The 22,995-nt window shown below is 39.2% G+C and overlaps 1 protein-coding gene across 2 annotated transcripts in view; it reads left to right on the top strand.

Annotated features, from left to right (window-relative positions):
* Window positions 1–22,995, top strand: part of CDK13 (cyclin dependent kinase 13) — an 89,875-nt gene that overhangs the window by 28,885 nt on the left and 37,995 nt on the right. For both annotated transcript variants that reach the window (XM_036493718.2, XM_036493717.2), the window contains exons 2-5: window positions 816–1,478; window positions 8,907–9,077; window positions 10,285–10,424; window positions 12,267–12,437. In XM_036493718.2, coding sequence (XP_036349611.2) covers window positions 816–1,478; window positions 8,907–9,077; window positions 10,285–10,424; window positions 12,267–12,437 — 1,145 coding nt within the window. The remainder of the gene's footprint in view (window positions 1–815; window positions 1,479–8,906; window positions 9,078–10,284; window positions 10,425–12,266; window positions 12,438–22,995) is intronic.

Below are 22,995 nucleotides of genomic sequence, written 5' to 3'. Positions count from 1 at the left end.
ACACCCATACGCGGTGTCGGCACTGCAGGAGGAGGATTAGCCTGATAAACCACTATACTTCCCCAAACCCTGCAAATATATTAATGTCAGGTATCATTAAAAAAATTGTGATTCTTTGTTTTCTCTTTGTCCATTTTAATTATGGTGTTCTAGAAATTTATTTGATTTATTTACCTTCTCCCTACAGTTTCACCTAAGTTTCAGAGTGGGTATTAATGAATTGTATTAACCTAGGGTTTTTTTTTTTTTTTTTTTTTTTTTTTTAAAGATTTGTTTTAACTGGAAAGGCAGATTTACAGAGAGGAGGGACAGAGAGAAAGGTCTTCCATCCACTGGTTCACTCCCCAAATGACTGCAGTGGCTGGAGCTGAACAAATCTGAAATCAGGATCCAGGAGCTTTCCTTTGGGTTTCCCACATGGGTACAGGGTCCCAAACACTCGGGCCATTCTCTGCTGCGTTCCCAGGCCACAAGCAGGGAACTGAATGGGAATTGGAGCAGCCAGGACACAAACCAGTGCCCAGTACCAGTGCTTGAAAGTGGAGGATTGCCAGTTGAGCCATTGTAACATCCCCTATCCCATGTATTTTAAAGTAGATGAATTGGGGGTTAGGTAAGTCAAGGATCTATAAGGGAGCAGAATCCGGTTTACACCATTCAAGGGGCTTTAATTAGGGACTTCAGAAATGGGAATCTGCAAATAAATTTTCAGTAGCAACAGAGAATCCCAAGAAGCAAGAAAATATAGTATTGTTAAAACGTTTTTGAAACTGAACCTTTTTGTTATTGACTAAATCTTAATTATTTTCCACCAGACGGTCTGCCAAATCCCGAAGCAGAAGCCCATATTCATCTAGGCATTCAAGATCTCGTAGCAGGCATAGATTGTCTAGATCCAGAAGTCGTCATTCTAGCATTTCTCCTAGCACACTAACTCTGAAGAGCAGCCTGGCAGCTGAATTGAACAAGAATAAAAAAGCACGGGCTGCAGAAGCAGCAAGAGCTGCAGAAGCGGCAAAAGCTGCAGAAGCAGCAAAAGCTGCTGAGGCTGCTGCCAAAGCTGCAAAAGCCTCCACCACTTCTACACCTACCAAGGGGAACACAGAGACTGGTGCCGGTGCAACCCAGACAAACCATGTGAAGGATGTGAAGAAGCTTAAAACTGAGCATGCTCCTTCTCCCTCAAGTGGTGGAGCTTTAAAAAATGACAAGGCGAAAACAAAGCCACCTCTTCAGGTAACCAAGGTGGACAATAATCTCATTGTAGATAAAACCAGCAAGAAAACAGCTGCAGTTGGGAAGGACAGTAAATCTGCTGCTACAAAGGAAGAATCTGTATCTCTTAAAGAGAAATCCAAACCACCTACTCCAAGCCTAGGAGTCAAGGAGAAGGAGCAACAGCATGTGGCTTTAGTGACTTCTACGTTACCACCTTTACCTTTGCCTCCCATGCTTCCTGAGGATAAAGATACTGATAGGTAAGTATGGGGAAAACTTACCAATAATTGTCTAAACAAAAATAGGTTTGAAGTGTGAAATGTCTTGATTTCCCCTGTTGCCTCCAAGAGAACTTCAGTCAAAATAAGTCAGTGAATGAATTTTCTACATTATGCACATTTCAAAATGAAGCATATTGTTAGATGACAGAATTACTGCTTATGCTAAGGAGTTCAGGAAAAGTTTACCGTTGCCTTGAATATTTGTGTGTATATATGTGTGTATATTTCAGGATGAGTTTGGGTATTAGAAATGCCAGTTTGCTTCCTGCCTGGCTTAGTTTTCCTTAGTAGTATAATCAGAAATGAGACATTTGATGAGAGTGTATGGTAGATGTCTCTTAAATGTATGTTTCATTTATTTCTAAGTTTCTTCAGTAGCTTTATTGTTACTTTCAAGACTATTTAGATATTTATTACAAATTACTCATTTGTAATGCTTCAAATATTAACTTCTAACCCCAGAAAAGGATGTCTTAATCTTTTAAATTTTTTTAGCCTATCTTGAAATTCCCTGATTAGGGAATAATTAGATTAAAGAGAACTTTGAATGGGATTACACTTTCTTTTACTATGTTCAAAGGTTTCTAGAATTAATTGTTAACGTAGGGGCAGGAAATGGTGATTTTTTAATTCTGTCATTCTTAGTATTGGAAAGATGCTTCCCCTAACTCACTCACTAGTTCTAGTTTTCTGGATTTTTATTGCATAAGTCACTATGTTTGGATGCTTGAGTTGTCTGAAATTTGGCGACTAGGAACTGTCTTTATCCTTTTTATGTGACTTTTTTTAATGTTTCTTAGCCAGATAACTCATTTTGAAATGTATCTTCTCCTCCAAACTGCATTCTGTTTCCTTCTCTCATCCTAAGAGCTTTTTTTTCCCCTCTTTTTCCTAAGAGCTTTTTCTGTGTACTTTTTTATTACATAGTTTACTAAAAAGAACCCCAAAACCAAAAAGGATCGTATGATTCATAATGTTTTTTGACTTGCCTTTTTCATTTAACATGTTGGAGATCTTTCAGTGTTGCTATAAATAGACCATGTTTATGTTTATAGAAATGAAAGCATCGCACTTCTGCAATTGATTAGCAGATTTTTAAAAAGATTTATTTATGTTTATTATAAAGTCAGATATACAGAGAGGAGAGACAAAGAGGAAGATCTTCTGTCCGATGATTCATGCCCCAGGTGGTTGTATTGGCCAGAGCCAAGTTGATCTGAAGCCAGGAACCAGGAGCTTCTTCCAGGTCTCCCATGCAGGTGCAGGGTCTCAAGGCTTTGGGCTGTCCTTGACTGCTTTTTCCAGGCCACAGGCAGGGAGCTGGATGGGAAGTGGAGCTGCCAGGATTAGAACTGGCCCCCATATGTGATCCCCGCGCGTTCAAGGCAAGGACTTTTACCGCTACGCTATCGTGCCGGGCCCTGATTAGCAGATTGTTAAAAAAATTATTTTGTTTTTAAAATTGCTTACATGGTTGAGAGGAATGCATGCCCATGTGGGCCTCTGGTTAGCATGAGAAGGGTGGAGTTGTGGAGGAAGATGGATGGGACACATGTTTCAGTTTTTTTTCTCTCCTGTGTCTATAGGAGAAGGGGATCAGACCACTCCTTGCTGTCAGACTACATAAGCAACTGGGGATGGGAAGGGTCATTTGATGGTGCCTTAGAGATTTCCATGTGGGGAAGAACATTCTGAGAGTGTTGTTTGAGTGGTTTTGGTAGTTCTGAGATACCATCTGCTTTTTTGCACCAAGGTTGAGCAAGATCTGTTGGCTGAGTGAACACGTTTACCTTAGTGTGTCCACAGACACACACTTGCTGTAAGGCTTGCCGGGAGAGTTATCCAAACTGTACTACTTGCCATCCTTTGACGAGGCACTGCACATCTTCCAGTGGCCTGGATGAGCTGGTTATCATGTCCCCCATGTGCATCTGGGCACATTGACAACTACTGTGGAGACCCAGTCCTGATACCTGCACTCCAAGGTTAAACTGGAGATACTACGATTTTTCCATGTGGCCAGGATTTGAGTCCAGCGATCTAGTTGGGAAATCCCCCAAGAAACCTCACCTAAGGTGACCTCAGACTTGATTCCTGTGTATAACAGCCAGTATGGGGCTGGTTCCATCTGTCTCTTGCAGCGGTTAACACACACCAATGGATGTAGCTTTCTGATTCCTTCCCTTCCCAGCCTCATCCTGGCCTAGCCCACTACAGACCTGCTCTTCATGTACACCAGTGGGTGTTGTGACCTACCAGATCTGCCCGATCCTTGGTTTTTGTTTGTGTTGGCTTGTGCTGCTGCCTGCCTAGGCCATTCTATCCCAAATTCCACCTGACTCATGTGTTTTAACTCTGCCCAACCTGCCCCTAGACCAGGCCTTGCAAGCATTCTGTCAGGATGCCGTGTCCAGCCTGACCCACTCCCAGCCTGGTTCTTATGCTCACAATAATGAGCTGCAGCCTAGCAGGGGAGTGCCCCTAGTTCCCCTACCAGGCCATTCCCAGTGCATGATCTTGAACCTGTCAAGGGATACTGATGTCCAGATATGACTTGCACCCTCTCCTAGTACTTGCTAGCTGTTGCTGTGGTCTGGCCCGGCCAGCCTGTACCCATTTTGGTTTTCGTAAATGCTAGCAGTTGTGGCAGCGTGGCCCACTCCCACACCATGTCCACATTCCAGCTGACCAGTGCTACATCCTTGCCCGGACTGGCCCACTCCCAGTTCCAGCTCTCATGTTCAGTGGTAGAAGCAGCTGCTCAGCAAGGGAGTTCCTAAAGTTCCTCTACCAGACCTGCTCCCAGCCCTAAGTTTTGCATTTGTAGGTAGGTGCTATGGCCCAGACAGAGATGGCCTGTCTCAGTTTTGGCATTCACTGACAGATGCTACAGTCTGGCTCATCCTGGCCTGCTCCTAGTGCCAGCTTTCGCCAGTGGGTATAGCAGTCTAACCCCGCCTGGCTCAACCCTGGCCCTCATGTGAACTGGTGGGGTGTTGCAGTCCAAACCTCACCTGGCCTGCACCCTGTCCTGGCTGTCACTCATGCAGTATGTGCTATGGACTGGCCCAGCCCAGCCTGCTCCCGGACCTGGCCCACATGTATACTAACGGGTGTTGCAGTTCTGCATGACCTGGCCTACTTGCAGCCCTGGCTCTCATGCTCACCCGCAGGAATTGTAGCCTAGCAGGGGAATTCCCTAGCAGGGGAATTGCCCACCCGGCCTCCTCCCAGTCTGGCTCCTGTGAGTTTCAGGTGAGTTTCCTGGTCCAGCCTGGCTTAGCTGGTCACTACCTCCAGCTCTTGGGCAAACTGGCAGGCGCTGCAGTCCCATAGAAGTGAGCCCACAGATCCCCTACATATCCGACCCTATATCTAGTTCTTTTTATTTTGGTGGGTGCTGTGGCCCAGCCCGACATGGTCCACTCCTTGCTGACATTTGTGGTTAGGTACTGTAGCCTAGCCCAGCTAGGCATGGTGCCTAGCTGAGCTTTTGTATGTACTGGCGGGCAGCTGGTGATGCTGCTCAGCCCAGCCAGGTCCCTCACGTGGGTGGATGCTTTGGCCTGATGCAGACAGCCCTCCAGATTCCTCCCTCTAAACATTCTGTCTCAGTTCCCTCACTTACCTTGAAAGTGCAGTGACCTGGTCCATTTTAGCCCTCAAGAAGTCACGCCCTACCTGTCAGACATTTCCTAAGAAGATACTCACTCCCACACATCCTTGACCCCCTTCCCTGGGCAATCTGCAGCCCCACGCCACTGCATAGTGACGCAACATGACGGGGGGCCAGAATGGGATGTCCTGACACATCTTCTCCACCCTTCTGCACAAATCTTAAAAAAAAAAAAAATAGAATAGGCATCCATGCTGGCACACTGATATAGTTAACACAGATTTGGCATAACTAGGCCCAGCATACCCACCAGCTATTGGCTGCTTTTCTTCCAGAAGTGTAACACTTGCTAATTACAAGGCAACATAGACAGTTGTGTGCAGCTAGGGGATTAGGAGATTGTTATTTTTAAAAATGCCATTAAACTTTCCTTATGTAATATTTTATGTGGTAGAAAACTTTTATCAGATGGCTGCATGACAAAGTATATTATTTAGTAATTTGATAAAAATGGCAGATTATATCTTAGTAAGGCCATATACCAGTTTATGTGCTGAAATGTGTGAAATTGTTTTAACATTACTAGGTACTGTTAATCCTGAATTTTTGGTCATTTTTACAATATGTAGCTTCTTTGATTTTACATATGTTGTGATTGGTGATGGTGTGTGGTATCTTTCCGGTGTACTGTTTGTTCATATCCAATGCTGAGATTTCTTAAGATTGTTTCCCTTGTTCTAAATGATTTTTAGGTATACTTACAGTTCTTAACCTTTGCCTCTTAGAGCATGTTGTTCTTTTGATCTTTGTTTTGTTTCCATTTATGTAGATGTTTTCCTTTATTATGCAATGAAATCTTTCTTTTTCTTTGAAAACTTCCAGGTTTGTAAACAAATGGTGAACTCAAAAGGTTTTCCTACAGCCTTTGTTCTGAGAAGTGGTCAGATTTCCCAGTCTTGTCTTACCTAGTGTTGTTCCCAGAATCATAAATTGAATTATCCATTTTTATCTTTGTTTCTGTACTTTGTATTGGCTTGTTTTTTTTTTCTAGTATGTTAATATTTTAGTACCCTTAGTACTAGCTATATTAGCTGTCAAACTCCAATTTCTTTACAAGAGACAGGTAAGGTGAAAGTGAAATACAGAGGAAAATTAGTCATTAGTCAACAGCCCTGTTGTTGAGCCTCAACTTCAGTGTTGCCCTACAGGATTCTGTGTACACTGTTGGTATTTTAAGACAGAATCCTGGAATCTGGATATTTATGCAAGTATTTTGATTTTAAAATATTGACTGTTAATTTGTAGGCTTTGACAAAACATTGTCAAAACATTGAATAGATTTCAACCAGACTTTGGGGTGCCTTTAAAAGGGGTGACCATCTGACAGAGCAAATATGTCTTAATTATTCATTTTAGAAATGTGTTTGTGGTTCCTTTGGCTCTATTAGATGTTTATAAACAGCCTGTCAAGTTGCATTTACCAAACTCTTGCTTAGTACGTGTTTGGGACTGTATCAAATGTAAAAGAGTAATTTGGGGACAGATAGTACCACATAGTACAATTTTCCTACAGATATTTTCTATTTGTTCTGGTCTAATGTTTTTTTTTTTTTTTTTTTTTGTTTTTTTAAATCTTCCATTTATTTGTTGTAAGTACAGAGTACAAATCTTTTAAATTTTGTGTTGTTATTCTTAGAAAGTAATATTTCATAATTGATACTTCACTATAAATAACCTTTAATTTTTACAAGCTAGAGGCTGAAGTTTTCTAAATTAAGTCATTCTGAACAGATACCATTTTCAGATAGTGTTCCAGTGGCATCTTTTCCAGAAAGAAACTTTTTGTATATTTCAAACTTGATTTAGCTCCCATTTGATTGTATTTCTCTGGAAATATGTTTATATAGTATATATATATTTTTTTTGTTAAGATGTATTTATTTTTATTTGAAAGACAGATTTGCAAAGAGGAAAGACGAGAGAAATATCTTCCATCTGCTGGTTTACTCCCCAAGTGGCTGCAGTGGCTGGAGTTGAGCTGATTCAAAACTAGGAGCTAGGAGCCTCTTCTGGGTCTTCTATACAGATGAAGGGTTCCCAAGGCTTTGGGCTATCCACAATGCTTTTGCAGGCCACAAACAGGGAACTGGATGGGAAATGGAGCTGCCGGGACACAAACTGACATCCACAAGGGATCCCAGTGCTTAAACTCAAAAGATTAACCTGTTGAGGCCCTACTTAGTACTTTTTCCTACTGTTTGCCTGTCACCTATCTTCTGAATCTATATGCTTGTTTCTGAAAGTAATTTAATCTATTGTTCCTGTTGATGTTGCCAAATCTCTAAATGTCTTACACTATACTTAGCATGTGGAAGTCACAGTCATTCTTCTTAAATGGAAAGACAATAAAATTGAGAACAGACTAGGACGACTGTGAACCAGTTCTTTTTGCACATGTTTTCTGCTAAAGAACGTTCTTAAAAGTAGCACAGAATTGTTCAAGAAAGGAACGATTTGGCTATGATTATTGATGGCTTTTATTAGATGATATTAAAGAACCCATTTGCTTAGCATGAATGAAAGTGGTAACTGAATTACATTAACAACCTCTTCAGCAATTTTGAGCTTTGGCAGATAAATACTTTTTCGTTCCATTCAACTGTAAAAATACACATTTCAAATTCTATTGTAACATTTTATTACTGTTTTGTTTTATTACATTTACTAGTAAATGATGCATCTAAGAAATCTAATCAATTACACGTTCAGATATACTTTAAAAATTAAAATTGTAGAAGTACAGAATGAAATTGAAATTTCACTTATAATTTAGTAAGCTGGAGTTTTAAAACAATTAGAAGAATCATGTTTGTTAGAAAAATTGACTCTGAAAAGGGGTGATGCTGAAATATTTGTTTATGGTTATTTAAGTAGGCAAGGTAAATAGTGTATGTTTTTTATTTATTTGGTCTCAAAATATTGAACTAACTTTCTAAAACTATTTTTTTTTGCAAAGCATGGTCTTATAAAGTTGATTTTCAAATTTTACAGTTTTATGTTTGATTTTCTATAATTTGTTTGGGAAGATTTATTTTGTTCTTATTGCAAAGACAGATTTACATAGAGAAGGAGTGACAAAGGAAAAGATCTCTCTGGATGACCAAGTGGCTGCAGCAGGCAGAGATGAGCCAATCTGGAGCCAAGAACCAGGAGCTTCTGAGTCTCCCGCGTGGGTGCGGGGGCCCATGGATTTTGGCCATCCTCTACTGCTTTCCCAGACTACAAGCAGGGTGCTGGATGGGAAGTAGAGCAATCGGAATATAAACCGGTGCCCATATGGGATCCAGCGCATGCAAAGCTAGGATTTAGCCACTGAGCTGTTGTGCTGGACCCAAATTTTATGCAATCATAAAAGAAATTATTTTTAGGACATTTTAGTTTTATGGAAAAATAATGATACAAGTCTTTAGAGCTTATGTCTGTTTTCCTCTTAATGTTACAGTTAATGACACTATGCTGTTTTTAGAATTCATACTATACAGGTCTCTAGGAAAACTATTTAGTTCCACATTTATTTTTACATTTTATGTTTTGCAGTTGAATATAGTTTGCTATTATAGACGGAAAGTGAGGAAACAGCTTTCATTAGTGTCCTCAATGAAATAGCATAGTTTCCTATCAACATAGTTTTCTATGAACAGCTATTACATACTATCTCAGGTGTAAGACATGGATACATTTTATTGATTGTTGATTTTATGTTTTATTTATGCAAATCATTTGTTTTTTAGCTTACGAGGAAATATTTCAGTAAAAGCTGTTAAAAAAGAAGTAGAAAAGAAACTTCGATGTCTACTTGCTGACTTACCATTGCCTCCTGAGCTCCCAGGAGGAGATGACCTCTCAAAGAGTCCGGAAGAAAAGAAGACAGCCACACAGTCACATAGTAAAAGGAGACCTAAGTATGTGCTTGCTTTCTACCTGCTCTTAGGTTCACCAAAAATGATTTTGGATCATCATATATTTCTTTGTTCTTTGAGTTTTAAGTATATAAATAAATTCAGAATTCTGAAAAAATTTTCATAATTTCTTGCATCCCTATTTACTATGACTAATAAAACCTGATTCCATGTTCTCTCACAGTTTGATTTCTTGTGTACTGTGTGTATTAAAGACTATGTATGTAACTAAGATTGCTGAGTAGTTCAGACACACGGAGAATGACAAGATACGATCAGCATTCAGTGTGCCCCAATTAGTAATAGGCAAGCTGCTATGCTTAGCTTCGTTTTCCCTCTAAAAGCATTCTTTATAAGATATGAAGTGGAAGAGGTTTGAAATCTTTTCAGGTAAGGGTAAGACCTCGAGAATTCTTTCCCTCAAATCTTGTTCATCATTATGAGGGAAACACAGTGTTGCCTTCTTTTACTTCTACTTAGTGAAGGGGAAGTGTAAGTAAAACTGAGTTAGTTCTGTTTTTAGATGCTATTCAATAGCTGATAATGCCTAAAATAAGTCTAAGAGGTCATGTTCTAGTACTGAGCAGAAAACTATGAAACTTTAAACATAGAGCCTCCTTGAGTATGCTGTGATACTATTCTTTGGAATTTCTATGATAAACTGCAACCAAAGTATATATCATTTTGAAGGAAGAAATTTTTGTTTTTGTAGGTTCCCCGGAATTGATTTTACCTTTTATACTCTCAAAATGAGACATTTTTGGTGTGTGTTTGTTAAAATACTGCATCCATCCAAAAGTGTAAATTTGTGAATAAGCTTGATAATTAGATTTTTGCGAATGTTTATTACAGAATATTTTCTTAAATAAAACTTTACATAGGTTGTTGCAGAAATGTGAATGTTTCTACTAGTGTTGGTTTCATCCATGCACTAGAAAATTATGTTTTGTTTCTGAAAACAGCTCAAGTTCAATGATTCTTCTCTAAGTACTAGTCTGTGGAAGAAGAGTCATTATGTGGAAATAACATTGTGACTTTATGATTTAAAATTCCGTATCACTTTTGCTTGCCATGGATACATGGTCACAAATTTATAAGACTAGGGGAAAGGTAAATGATACAAGATTGGGTGGAGGGTGGATATTGAGCTATTAAACAGTTTATCAGTTTGCTTGATTGTATATAAAAACTTCAGAACTATATTTGATAGAATATGTGGGCCTCGATATGGTGAAATCAAAGAAAAAGATATTGACTGGGGAAAACGCTGCGTGGATAAATTTGATATCATCGGAATTATTGGAGAAGGTACTTACGGACAAGTTTACAAGGCCAGGGATAAAGACACTGGTAAGAACGCAAAGTTCTGGGGATCTTTGGACTTGACATGCGCTGATTTATTATGCTTTTCTTTTAATACTCAGATTTGGGGGTGTAAAAAGATTCAGTTCAAGTTTATTTTGCTTTTTTGTATGTTATAAACATTGTATATGCTCTTGTGTACAGGTAAATGGATTTGATATATACGTATTTTCAACAGTGTTCTTTTTATGTTTGTGATGTGCTATATTGTGGAATGTAGAGGTTCTTCCCACTCCCACTTCTCTGGTGACTATTTAGTAATCAAGGAGAAAAGTCTGTTACTTTGAATTAATCTTTGTAGTAAATTTTTTTGTTTTGGTTGAATTCTTCATAGAAATTGTCTTTAGAAGCAAGATTTTAGCAGCTTAATTTTTCAGAACATTATCCGGAGCTTGGGAGGAAATTTTAAAAGTCATTGAGGAAGTAGAAAAGGTAGATGGGTCAGAAGCTATATACAGAAGCCTTTGTATTACTAAATAAGACATAGAGCCAGTACTTAAATTTTTCTCATAGTTTCTTGTTAAAATAAACCAACAGATTAAAATGGCACAAATGTTTGAAGCTAGTTAGTATGAGATGACTTTATGATTAGAAAGTACTAAAGACAGTTAAGAATAGAGTAATAATTTATTATGGTGTATCATAAGAAAGATTATGGCTTTAAAAATGTTTTAATGAAGCAAAAAGAATTTTTGCGCATTCCAGGGATACTTCCGTAATAATATGTAGAAATTTTTATTTTTTCAAAGGAAAGACTTTTAGAAAATTTGTAAGGACAGAATTCTTTTCCTTCAAAAAAGTGAACAAAATGTTACAGTGATTTTTTTTTTTTTCTTATAGGATTTGTGTATATGTGGGCATTTTATTATATAGATTTTATCAGAGACAAAGCTTGCTCATACTTAAATTGTGTGAAAGTTTCGTGCAGTGGAGGAAGAACTCATAGGTTTTGAATTTCAGTTAGCTGTTAGAAAACAGGGCAACTTCTAAGTAATATGCTTTTTTTTCTTTTTTAAAGATTTATTCATTTTATTACAGCCAGATATACACAGAGGAGGAGAGACAGAGAGGAAGATCTTCCGTCCGATGATTCACTCCCCAAATGAGCCGCAACGGGCCGATGTGCGCGCCGATCTGAAGCCGGGAACCTGGAACCTCTTCTGGGTCTCCCACGCGGGTGCAGTGTCCCAGTGCATTGGGCCGTCCTCAACTGCTTTCCCAGGCCACAAGCAGGGAGCTGGATGGGAAGTGGAGCTGCTGGGATTAGAACCGGCGCCCATATGGGATCCCGGGGCTTTCAAGGCGAGGACTTTAGCTGCTAGGCCATGCCGCCGGGCCCAGTAATATGCTTTTGAGTATAAGTTTTTACATGTTTAGAGATTTTATGTACATGTGTGTGTATTGGATACATTTATCTTTTTTGCCTTCATTCAAAAAAGAAATGACAAGTGTAATATGCCCACTTTGTAGCAGTTTTTTCCTACATGCTATGTCAACATAGAGCATAGAACAAAATATATTGACGTACCTCGTTAACCTTTATTTATTTATTTTTTTGAAGATTTATTGTTTATTGGAAAGGCTGGTCAGATTTAGAGAGAGAAAGAGACAGAGAGAAAGAGCTTCCATCTTCTGGTTCACTCCCCATATGGCTGCAAAGGCCGGAGCTGAACGAATCCAAAGCCAGGAGATAGTATAATTTGTATGCTGGAAACTGAAGTATTTTGTGGGTTGTAATTTCAAGAGATAGAAACGGAAATTATGGACTTCAATAAAATAGTCTTTAAAAAAAGTGGTCTGCTAACTTGGTTTTATTTGATTTTCTAATAGGAGAAATGGTAGCCTTGAAAAAAGTACGTCTGGATAATGAGAAAGAAGGCTTTCCGATTACAGCAATTCGAGAAATTAAAATTCTCCGACAGCTTACCCACCAGAGTATTATTAATATGAAGGAAATAGTGACTGATAAAGAAGATGCTTTGGATTTTAAGAAAGACAAAGGTATGTGTGCATATTCAGATAATGAGCTGTGTATACCCAGGATGGTGGTGGTTGATGTTCAGACACTGCTGTAGATTCTTGACTGCTTGAGTAATTAATGGGTACATGAAGCTATTGTTTGAAGTTTAAATTCTTCCTAAATTTAATGTGATTGAAGAATTGCTTCGGTGGTTTTTGAGTCATCTAAATAAATTGTGTATACCAGTGTAGCAAACACAACATTTGCTAGAAATACAGTATTCACTTTTTAGTGATTTTTAGTTTTGGTAGCATTAGAGCATGATTAATCTACATTTTGTTTATTTATATCATTTTTGTTGCTTGTACGCTCCAGTCACATTGGTCTTTGGGGTACTCAATAGGCCAGTACACTTTCATGCTCTGAAGGTATTCCCTGGGCTTGAATCTCACACACCACACACACACACACACTCTGAATGTGCACTCTGACGTACACATGTGCACACACTGTTGGAAATACTGCCTGCCTGCCTCTTAACTATAAATTCTCTGAGGTGTTTCTGTTTTAATTCCTTCACAGTGTATAAAATTAGTGTTTCGCACATCATAGATTTTCATGTTATTTATGCCTATTCTTCCTGTCTTGAATAATTCTGCTTATAATTGTATAAGTCTTGATAAATAAGAATGTATGTTTTCTTTTTCTTTTTTTTTAAAAGACGCATTTATTTATTTGAAAGAAAGAGCTGGAGAGAGAGAGGATAGTCTGACAGACAGACAAACAGACAGACATCTTTCTCAGGAGCTGGGATTGGCCCAGGCTGAAAGAAGCCCAGAGCTGCTCTGGGTCTCCTGTGTGGGTGCAGGGGCCCAAGGGTTTGGGCCGTCTTCCCTAACTTACCCAGGTGCGTTAGCAGAGACCTAGAACAGCTGGAATTCTGTAACCCGGGTACATACAGGATGTGAGCCCTTAAGTTGGCAGTTTAACCCACTATGCCACAACATCCACCTCCAAGAATGTGTTTTTCTGTATGAGAAGTTATATTTAGGTACCATGTGTTAGTTAAATGTGGTTGAATAAAATATTTTAGCATATAATCTTGGAAATCAATCTTGTAATGTTATTGTGAACCATAATGAAGTCTTACAGATTTTAGCGAAAAGAGAGCTAGATTTGGAATTCTTTTCTGATCCTTGCCATACTAGTTATGTGAGTTGGTAATAGTGATTGCTGAATTAGACAGAAGAACATTTGGGGCATGTTGGCTTAATATGGGCTTGTCTAATAGAAGTGTATTAGAGGTTATAAAATGTGAATGAAACTATGTGCTCATGCTTTACATATGAAATTATAATAAGCAATACAAAAGTCAAATAAAAATAACATAAAAAATGAATGTTTGGGGCCCGGTGGCATGGCCTAGTGGCTAAAGCCCTTACCTTGAAGGCACCGGGATCCTATATGGGCGCCGGTTCTAATCCCGGCAGCTCCACTTCCCATCCAGTTCCCTGCTTGTGGCCTAGGAAGGCAGTCAAGGATGGCCCAAGAGTTTGGGACCCTGCACCTGTGTGGGAGACCCGGAAGAGGTTCCAGGTTCCCGGCTTCGGATTGGCACAGCACCGGCCGTTGCAACTCAGTTGGGGAGTGATTCATCGGATGGAAGATCTTCCTCTCTGTCTCTCCTCCTCTCTCTATATCTGACTTTGTAATAAAAATAAATAAATCTTAAAAAAATGAATGTTTGCATTATTACAACACAAGCATATATAAGGCATAATGTAAAAGTATTTTTTGAAGATTTGAATCCATTTAAAAATAAAATTTATGATGAAAAATTCAAAATATTTTCTCACCTTAAAAATCGTTTTTCTTATAGATGAAGTGATAATGATTAAACAGGTGTATTTTCATGCAGATACTTAGAGATGGTAAGTTTTTTCTTAAGCAGGAAAAAGAACGGGCATGCTGGGTCTGTAAGGATTTTGAACCTTTTTGTATGGATCACAATTTCTTATTGTTAGCAAACTTTGTTTCAAGGAAAACATTTTCTGTTTTTTCAAAATTTACTTAATTTCTGGAAGGAGAATATAATGGAGTTACTTGTGATAATATTATTTCTTATGCTCATATGTCACTGTGTGGAATGGCTTTTGATTTTTGCAGCAGAAACTTTGCTTTCTCATTTTCTTCCTTCTACTGAGTGTTACATACTTAAGAATACTTTCTGATTCAATGCAGCAATATGGTTAACTAATCAAAGTTTTTTGATCAGTTTATGGTTTTCTGGGTTAAGGTTTATTTTTGCGGTGAAGTTCAATATAAAAGAATAACTCGATCATTAAGTCTAAAATTATAGATGTTTTCATATTCAGATTAAAATGCTGAATATTGAAATATTGATGGAACAAAGTATTTTGCTATGAAAATTAAGATGTATCCTAAAGAATCGAAAAGCTCACGATTGTTCTGCACAAATTTAGTTATAATACTTTCAGTATTTATGTTTAATGAGGAAATTTGAATTCTCTTTTAATTTGAAGTTTTCAAAAAAATAAAGACAGTGGTATTTCATTTAAGTGCTTATAACAGTATGTCAGAGAAATGTATTCCAGGCATCTGTGGTCTCTGACTTCCTGCTGGTCTATTAGGTGTTGCGCTGTCCTTACACCACAAGTACACATAGCGTTGTAATTCTATTTTGTTTTTCTCTTTTTCTACGTGCTGTTAAGTTTGCATATCTTATTTCTAATGAATTTCTGAAGGCAAGGTCTGAATTTTGTTCTCTTATTTTGAAGTGTGCAGTATCTAGCGGGTTACCATTAAATCTTGTGCAACAGTGCAGTTCAGAGGTGGGATGTTTCTCTTTTGTAGGTGATGTATTAGGCTTATGCAGTTTGGTTGTGTAGAGAGGAGGGTATGCTGATTGGCAGACAGTGTAACTTGTTTCTAGGGGGCATTGCAAGATTGACATATTCCCAGAGAATGCCTTGCTTCATAATTGCTAAGGCTTGTCTCATTTTCTTAAAAATATAAGCCTATACTCTCACAGTAAAGAGCTGCTAATTCCTGACGTTAAAGAAGAAAGCTGCGTTGATCTGATCCTTCTTTCATGCAGTGGTTGGTTGTTGCCCTCGTTTCTAGATCAGGACTGGCCAATACAGGACTCGCTCGCAGAAAAATGGGACTTTTCAAACTTCAATGAATTAACATGAAATAGAAGTTCTGTTTCTTAAGTGCACTCATTATATTTCAACTTAAATTACCTGGATATTGCCACTATTTTTCTATATTCTTCTTTCTCTTTTTTTCATCAGATTCATATACAGTTATTATTACCAAATGGCGATTCTACTTCTTTCAAGACGGCTTACATTATGCTTTGCTTTTTAAAAGAATAAAGCGTGTCTTTTGGATGAATCACTTTATTCTTCCATGAGTGCTTATTTAGTGTTGTCCAGGTATTTCATATAGTTTCTTGTTTGGAACATATATGCTTGGAGATTATAGAAGGTACCTACACTATTTATATGCTTTTAACTAAAGAAGAAACTATTTGCTAAGTGATATCTTCCTAATCAATTCTGAATTAATTGCACTGGATAGAAATGAAATGGTGAGAATAAAATCTTACATAGTGAGCAGATACCTCATTACCCCTGCTAACTGGTAAATCTAGTAACATACATGTGGTGACTGGACTTTGTTCTGTTTTGAAGGCTGTTGGGCATAGAATTCATTGACTGATTTTATAATTTGTTGAAATTAGAAATCCAGTTACTAGAATTTGAATTCTGAAATTTATTCATATATTACCAAGTTTTTCAGGAAGAAGGTTTTAGTTTTTATTTCCAGTGCAAACTAATAAACTCAAGAATCCCAGGAATAAATGAGAATTGCCTTAACCTGATAAATGGCCTTTGTGAAAAAGAACAATGTCTGCTTTTACCATTTAAGGTCAACATTGTACTGGAGATATTAGCCAGGGCAGTTACACTAAAAAAAAAAAAAAAAAATCCACATGGGGCCTGGCACAGTAGCCTAGCAGCTAAAGTACTCACCTTACATGCTTTGGGATCCCATATGGGCGCCACTTCATATTCTGGAGTCCCTGCTTCACATCCAACTCCCTGCCTGTGGCCTGGGGAAGTAGTGAAGGATGGCCCAAAGCCTTGGAACCCTGTTACCTGCATGGGAGACCCAGAAAGAAACTCCTGGTTTCAGATTGACTTAGCTCTGGCCTTTGCATCCACTTGGGGAGTGAATCAGCAGATGGAAGATCTTCCTCTCTGTCTCCTCCTTTCCGTCTATCTGCCTTTCCAATGAAAATAAAGAAATAAGAAATACCCACATTGAAAAGGAATAAGTAAAGCTATCCTCTCTCTCTGTGTATGTGTGGTGTATCCACATTCATATACTACAGGAAATAACCCTAGAGAATCTGCTTAAAACGTAACAGTATTTAAAACATATTGTAACGTATTGTAATGTACTCAACAGGGTGACAGTATAGTAGGTATATATAAAAATTGGGGATTTTTTTTGTACATAAGCACTGAGTATTCCAAAGTAAAATTAAGAAAGCAATTTACCGTATTTATTGTATCCTTAAATACAAAGCTAGCTGGTGCTGTGGCTTAGTAGGCTAAGCTTTCTCCTATGATATCCACGTGTTATGTGGGCACCAGTTCCTGTCCTGGCTGCTCCACTTTCAATCCAGCTTCCTCCCTATGGCCTGGGAATGCGGTCAAGGATTTCCCTGTACCTTACCTGGAAGACCCAGAAGAATTTCCTAGCTTTGGCTTTAGATTAGCCTAATTCTGGCTGTTGTGGCCATTTTGGGGAGTGGGTGTAAGCTCTTTTTTGTAACTGCCCATCAAATAAAATCTTTAAAAAGGGAGAGGGAGATAAATTGATGTCTACATTTTGTACTTTGAAAGCTAAAAACATCATTGGAAAGAGTAAAGATGACTTAAATGAAAGGCATTCTGTATTCATGAATTGAAAGTCTTACTGTTGTGAAAGTGGCGTGTTTGTCTACGTATTCATTAGAGCCCCTGTGAGAATCACTGCTAGCTTCTTTTCACAAACAGAAGCCTGATTCTAAAAATCATATAGAAAATTTCTCCAAAGATTTAAATTTATTTTTATTGCAAAGGCAGAATGATAGAGAAAGAGAGAGAGAGAAAGAATATGAATCTTTGGTCTGCTGGTTCACTCCCCAGATGGCTGCCACAGCTGAAGCTGTGCCAGTCCAAATCCAGGAGCCAGAAGCTTCCCCAGGGTCTGGGCAGGAGGTAGAACTGGCTTAGGAAGTAGAGCAGCTGGATTCAGATTGGTTTCAATATGGGCTGCCTGTGTTGCAGGTGGAGGCTTAACCTGCTCACATCAGCCCCTCATGGAAAATTAGGAGCCTGGATAGCCTAAAGCCTCTTAAACTGGAAGAGCAGAGTGTGTTACCTCACACTTGATCTTAAATCTTACTGCCAAACTAAAGTGATCAAACAATAAGCAAATAAATCAGTAATAGATTTGAGAGTCTGCAAATAACTTATTTGTATTTGATTTATTTATAAGAGCTAAAACCATAAAACTCTTAGAAGAAGTAGTAGGGCCTGGCGGCATGGCCTAGCGGCTAAAGTCCTCGCCTTGAACGCCCCGGGATCCCATATAGGTGCCGGTTATGATCCCGGCAGCTCCACTTCCCATCCAGCTCCCTGCTTGTGGCCTGGGAAAGCAGTCGAGGACGGCCCAATGCATTGGGGCCCTGCACCCGCGTGGGAGACCCGGAAGAGGTTCCTGGTCCCGGCTTTGGATTGGTACAGTACCGGCCCGTTGCGGCTCACTTGGGGAGTGAAACATCGGATGGAAGATCTTCCTCTCTGTCTCTCCTCCTCTCCATATCCAGCTTTCCAATAATAATAAAAATCTTTAAAGAAAAAAAAGTAGTAGTAGTAAATCTTTGGTTAGCTGTTACATGAGAAGGCACAAACACAAAGTGTTTGTCTGCAGTGCTTCAATATGGCTCCTGGATGTCAATAACTCTTATTTGTCTTGGCACTCATAAGCAGTGAAGTGTGTTCACTGTTTTCTTGAAGTAAGTCTCCTAATAATAAAATTCTTAAAATGATTCAATTTATACATTCTTAAGCATGTATATATATACACACACACGTATATACATATATTGCAAATGTAAAATTGTAGCTTGAGAATCTACATTTATTACCTCTAGTTCTTGTGCCCACTTTCAGCATTTGCTGGATGTATTTTTTTCTTTTATTTTCCTTTTAAGTAATTATTTTTTATCAGAAAAGATTTATATAGGGCCCAGCTCAGTAGCCTAGTGCCTGGAGTCCTTAACTTGCATGTGCCTGGATACCATGTGGCCACCCACTCTGATCCAGGCGGCCTCACTTCCTGTCCAGCTTCCTGCTTGTGACCTGGGAGGGCAGTGGAGGAAGGTCCAATGCCTTGGGACCCTGCGCCCGCATGTGAGCCCAGAAAGAGGCTCAAGATCGGCTCAGCTCTAGCCGTTGCGGTTGCTTGGGGAGTGAGTCACTGGGCAGAGGATCTTCCTTTCTGTCTCTCTTCTCTGTATATCTGGCTTCCCAATAAAAATATGTGAATCTTTTTTTTTAAAAAAAGAAGATTTATAGAGAGAAGGACAGACAGAAGGATCTTCTATCTGCTGATTGTCTCCCCAAATGGCCACAATAGCCAGAACTGAGCTGATCCAAAACCAGAAGCCAGGGTCTCCCATGTGGGTGCAAGGTCCCAAGGATGTGGGTGGGCCATCCTTTACTGCTTTCCCAGACCATTAGCAGGGAGCTGAATTGGAAATAGAGCAGATAGGATTTGAATTGGTGCCCATATGGGATGCCTGTGGAGCAGGTAGTCTTAATTTGCTGCACTGGCCCCTTATATGGAAATTTAAGAGAGCCAGAATAGCCAAAAACATCTTAATACAGAATAATAAAGTGTGTTACCTCACACTTGGTTTTAAATTGTAATCAGGCAATAAGCAAATCAACCATTAGTCGCGTAGGGACCCCAGGGGATCAAGGACTTGGGCTGTCTGCATGTACTTTCCCAAGCCACAAGCAGGGAGCTGGATCTGAGGTGGAGCAACTGAGATACCAACAAGCATCCATATTGGATGCCACCACTTGAGCTTAAAGATGGAGAATTAGCTCGTCAAACCATTGCGCCTGCCCCAACTGATGTGTTAGTTGTTCTAAAAAAAATGATACCCAGGTTAATGCAGATCATTTCTAGAGTAGATAATTAAAATCAGTCTTTCTTCCATATTCTTTTCTTGATATGGGGATTTCCCCCAGTAGGATTGTATTAATTAAAACATTTGAAACATACTTCTATGATTTGCTTTTACTTAGTGGTTTGATTATGTGTGAAACACTTTTAGAATCAGTGAGGAAGGGCCTGGTGGTGTGGCCTAGCGGCTAAAGTCCTCGTCTTGAACACGCTGGGATCCCAAATGGACACTGGTTCTAATCCCAGCAGCTCCTCTTCCCATCCAGCTCCCTGCTTGTAGCCTAGGAAAGCAGTTGAGGACGGCCCAAAGCCTTGGGACTCTGTGGGCGACCCAGAAGAAGTTCCTGGATCCTGGCTTCAGATTGGCATAGCACCGGCCTTTGCGTTCACTTGGGGAGTGTATCATCAGACGGAAGACCTTTCTGTCTCTTCTCCTCTCTGTATATCTGACTTTCCAGTAAAAATAAAATAAATCTTAAAAAAAAGAAAAGAAATCAGTAAGAAGTGAAATTTTTACTTCCATCTCCTTTAAATCAGCATACCAGTAAATTATTGGTTGTTTTCATGGTGTAGTTTACCTTTTCTCTTGTATAAATTTTAGAAGAGATCAGTAAAATTAAATACTTGATTCCTCTTGGTTTTAAAACCACTTTTGCTAACAGATTTTTTTTTGGGGGGGGGGCGTATTTTGTTGCCAGAGTAAGCCAGGGTTAGATTGCTACTTACGTGCAGTAATGGGGACGATTGCTTCGGCCTTACTTGCTGCTCCTATCTGACTGTCTTTCATTGTCTCTCACTCCTTATTTTACACTGAATCTTCCTTAACCAACTTAAGAAAATTAGGAAATTAGGAAACTAAGAGGTCAATTTATTTTGGTGCAAAAAACATAAATCTGTAGTTTTTTCATAATGCACATCTTCATGAACTTTGTGCGCATCCTGTAGAAACTAGAACTCATAAAAGCATCAGGATTATCCCTCGTGTCTGTACTGTGCAGGAACTGTTTCAGCTTTCTCCTGTGTTAAGAACAGCAGTACCTCACCTCTGAGGGTAAAAAGCAGCTTCTGTTAAAATAACCTTTGAAGATTTAATTTCTGTTATGCTTTTGTTCTAAATCATTAGCGACCTCAGACCTGATTCAAGTTCCTTGGCTTAAAGCAGTGCCCTTCCCCTGCATTAGCGGAAGCATGCTACTGGAAGGAAATCAATAGTTTAATAGATTGGTTGCTGTGATTGTCTTATGTTTCAGAATTTCTTAGTATCACCTTCTAACTTCCATTTTAAAGATTTGGGGTTTTTTTTATTATATATTTATGTATGTGTATATATATGTATTTATTTGAAAGGCAGAGGAGGATGGAGGGGTTGAGACGTATTTTTCATCTTCTGGTTCAGTCTTTTTTTTTTTTTTTTTTTCTTAATTTCTGGTTTAATCTTCAAGTGGTGCAAAATCTAGTGGGCCAGACTGAAGCCAAGAACCTGCAATTCCATTTGGGCCTTCCAGGTGGGTAGCAGGGGCCCAAGAATCTTCCACTGCTTTCCCAACTGAAATAGCAGCGACCTGGATGGGAAATTGGAGCAGCTGGGACTCGCACTGGGCATGATATGGGATGCTGGCAGTGCGGGTGGCCACTATGCCTCAGCAGTGGCCTCTGGATACCATTATCATATGTTTGTAGAGGTATTTTTTCTCCACTCTGTGGTTTAACTTGTCTCCTATTTTTGCCTTTCCCAAGAGCTCTTGTTAACAGTTTCTTCTGTCTTTGAACTTCACTAGTATAATTTGTAATTTGGTGTGGCATCTGGTGGTAAAAACTCGTGGAAGTATCAGCTTCTAAGACAGGGTCCCCTGGAATTTTTAACTCTTAAACTTGCTCACTGTGAGCCTCTAAATACTTTTTCTTTTCTTTTTTTTTTTAAGATTTCTTTTAAAGATCTACTTTTATTGGACAATAATATATATAGGTAGGAGGAGAGATAGGAAGATCTTCTGTCCACTGATTCACTCCCCACTCCCCAAGCAGTCACAGGCAGGGAGCTGTATGGGAAGCAGGGCTGATAGGATTAGCAAGGGAAGACTTTAGCTGCCAGGCTCTTGTGCCAGGCCCTTATTTTTTTTAATTGTAAAGTGTCAAATACTTTTTCAATTATAATTTAGGTTTTTCTTTCAGTAAGTTTAGCTTCTTTATCTCTGGCAGTATGTTTCTGTAAGTTTAGGCAACAGTTGCTTGTCTTCTGATCTTGGTTTCTTTGCTAGAGCTAGAAGGTGTTGTTGCTTTTCAGTTCCACATTTTTTCCTATGAAAACAGAGGAATGGTGGCGTTCAACTCCTTACATGGTGTCCTACAAACCAGAAGTCTTTTTTTTTGGCAATTTTTTTTGTTTTGTTGGGGTTGGTGTTATTTTTAGCCATGAAAAGATTCTATAGTCAACAATTAATAGTTTTTCATTTTTCTGTTGTTTGGTATTACTTCTTAGTTAGGAAAGTCTTGCCCACTTTGGGTTATTAAAGAAATCTGTATTTTTTTTCAGATTAATCTTTTTTTTTTAGTATTTGGGTAACTGATTTATTTGCTTTTTCTCCTGGTGTATATTGTGATGGTCAGACAACTTGGTTATCAGTTACTCTAATAGCACTGGTTATAAGGACTATCTTTTTTTCTTGTTTCCAGATAGTACAGTTGTGTTAGTGTTTGGACAGTGTTTGAGGGTGGGCATTTGGTGCATCACTTAAGAGGCCCTCATCTCATATCGAGGGCGTGGTGCAAGACCTAACTCTGCTTCTCGACCATCTTCTCACGAATGCATGCCCTGAGAGGCAGCAGGTGCTGGTCCAGGTGCTTGTTAAATCCCTGCCACTGGACTGGTTCATCTAGATTGAGTTCCAAGCTCCTGACTTTGGCATAGCACAACCCTGCCCAGGGACGTTTGGGAAGTAAATCCGCATGTGGATGACTAATCTCTGTCTGTCTCTCAAATATTTTAGAAATGCCATTTTCAAAGTTATTAGATAAATATATCTGAGGATTTTTTTCCCTAGTATATGTTTTCCACAATACTTTATTTGAAGAGTTATTTTTATTGCAAGTCAGATTTACACAGAGAATGGTCTTTTCATCTGGTTCACTTCCCAAGTGCCTGCAGTAGCCGTAGCCGTAGCTGAGCCAGCCCATCAGGAGTCAGGAGCGTCTTCCTGTCCCCTGTGCAGGTTCACTTCCCGACGACTTGGGCTTTCTTTGCTGCTTCCCCAGGCCACAGTCAGGGAGCCGGAAGGGAAGTGGAGCAGGCAGGGTGTGAACCGGCACCCTAATGGGCTGCCACAC

The sequence above is a fragment of the Ochotona princeps genome, chromosome 20 (genome assembly GCF_030435755.1).
Source record: "Ochotona princeps isolate mOchPri1 chromosome 20, mOchPri1.hap1, whole genome shotgun sequence".
Lineage (NCBI taxonomy): Eukaryota > Metazoa > Chordata > Mammalia > Lagomorpha > Ochotonidae > Ochotona > Ochotona princeps.
This window is presented reverse-complemented; position numbering and strand designations above follow the sequence as displayed.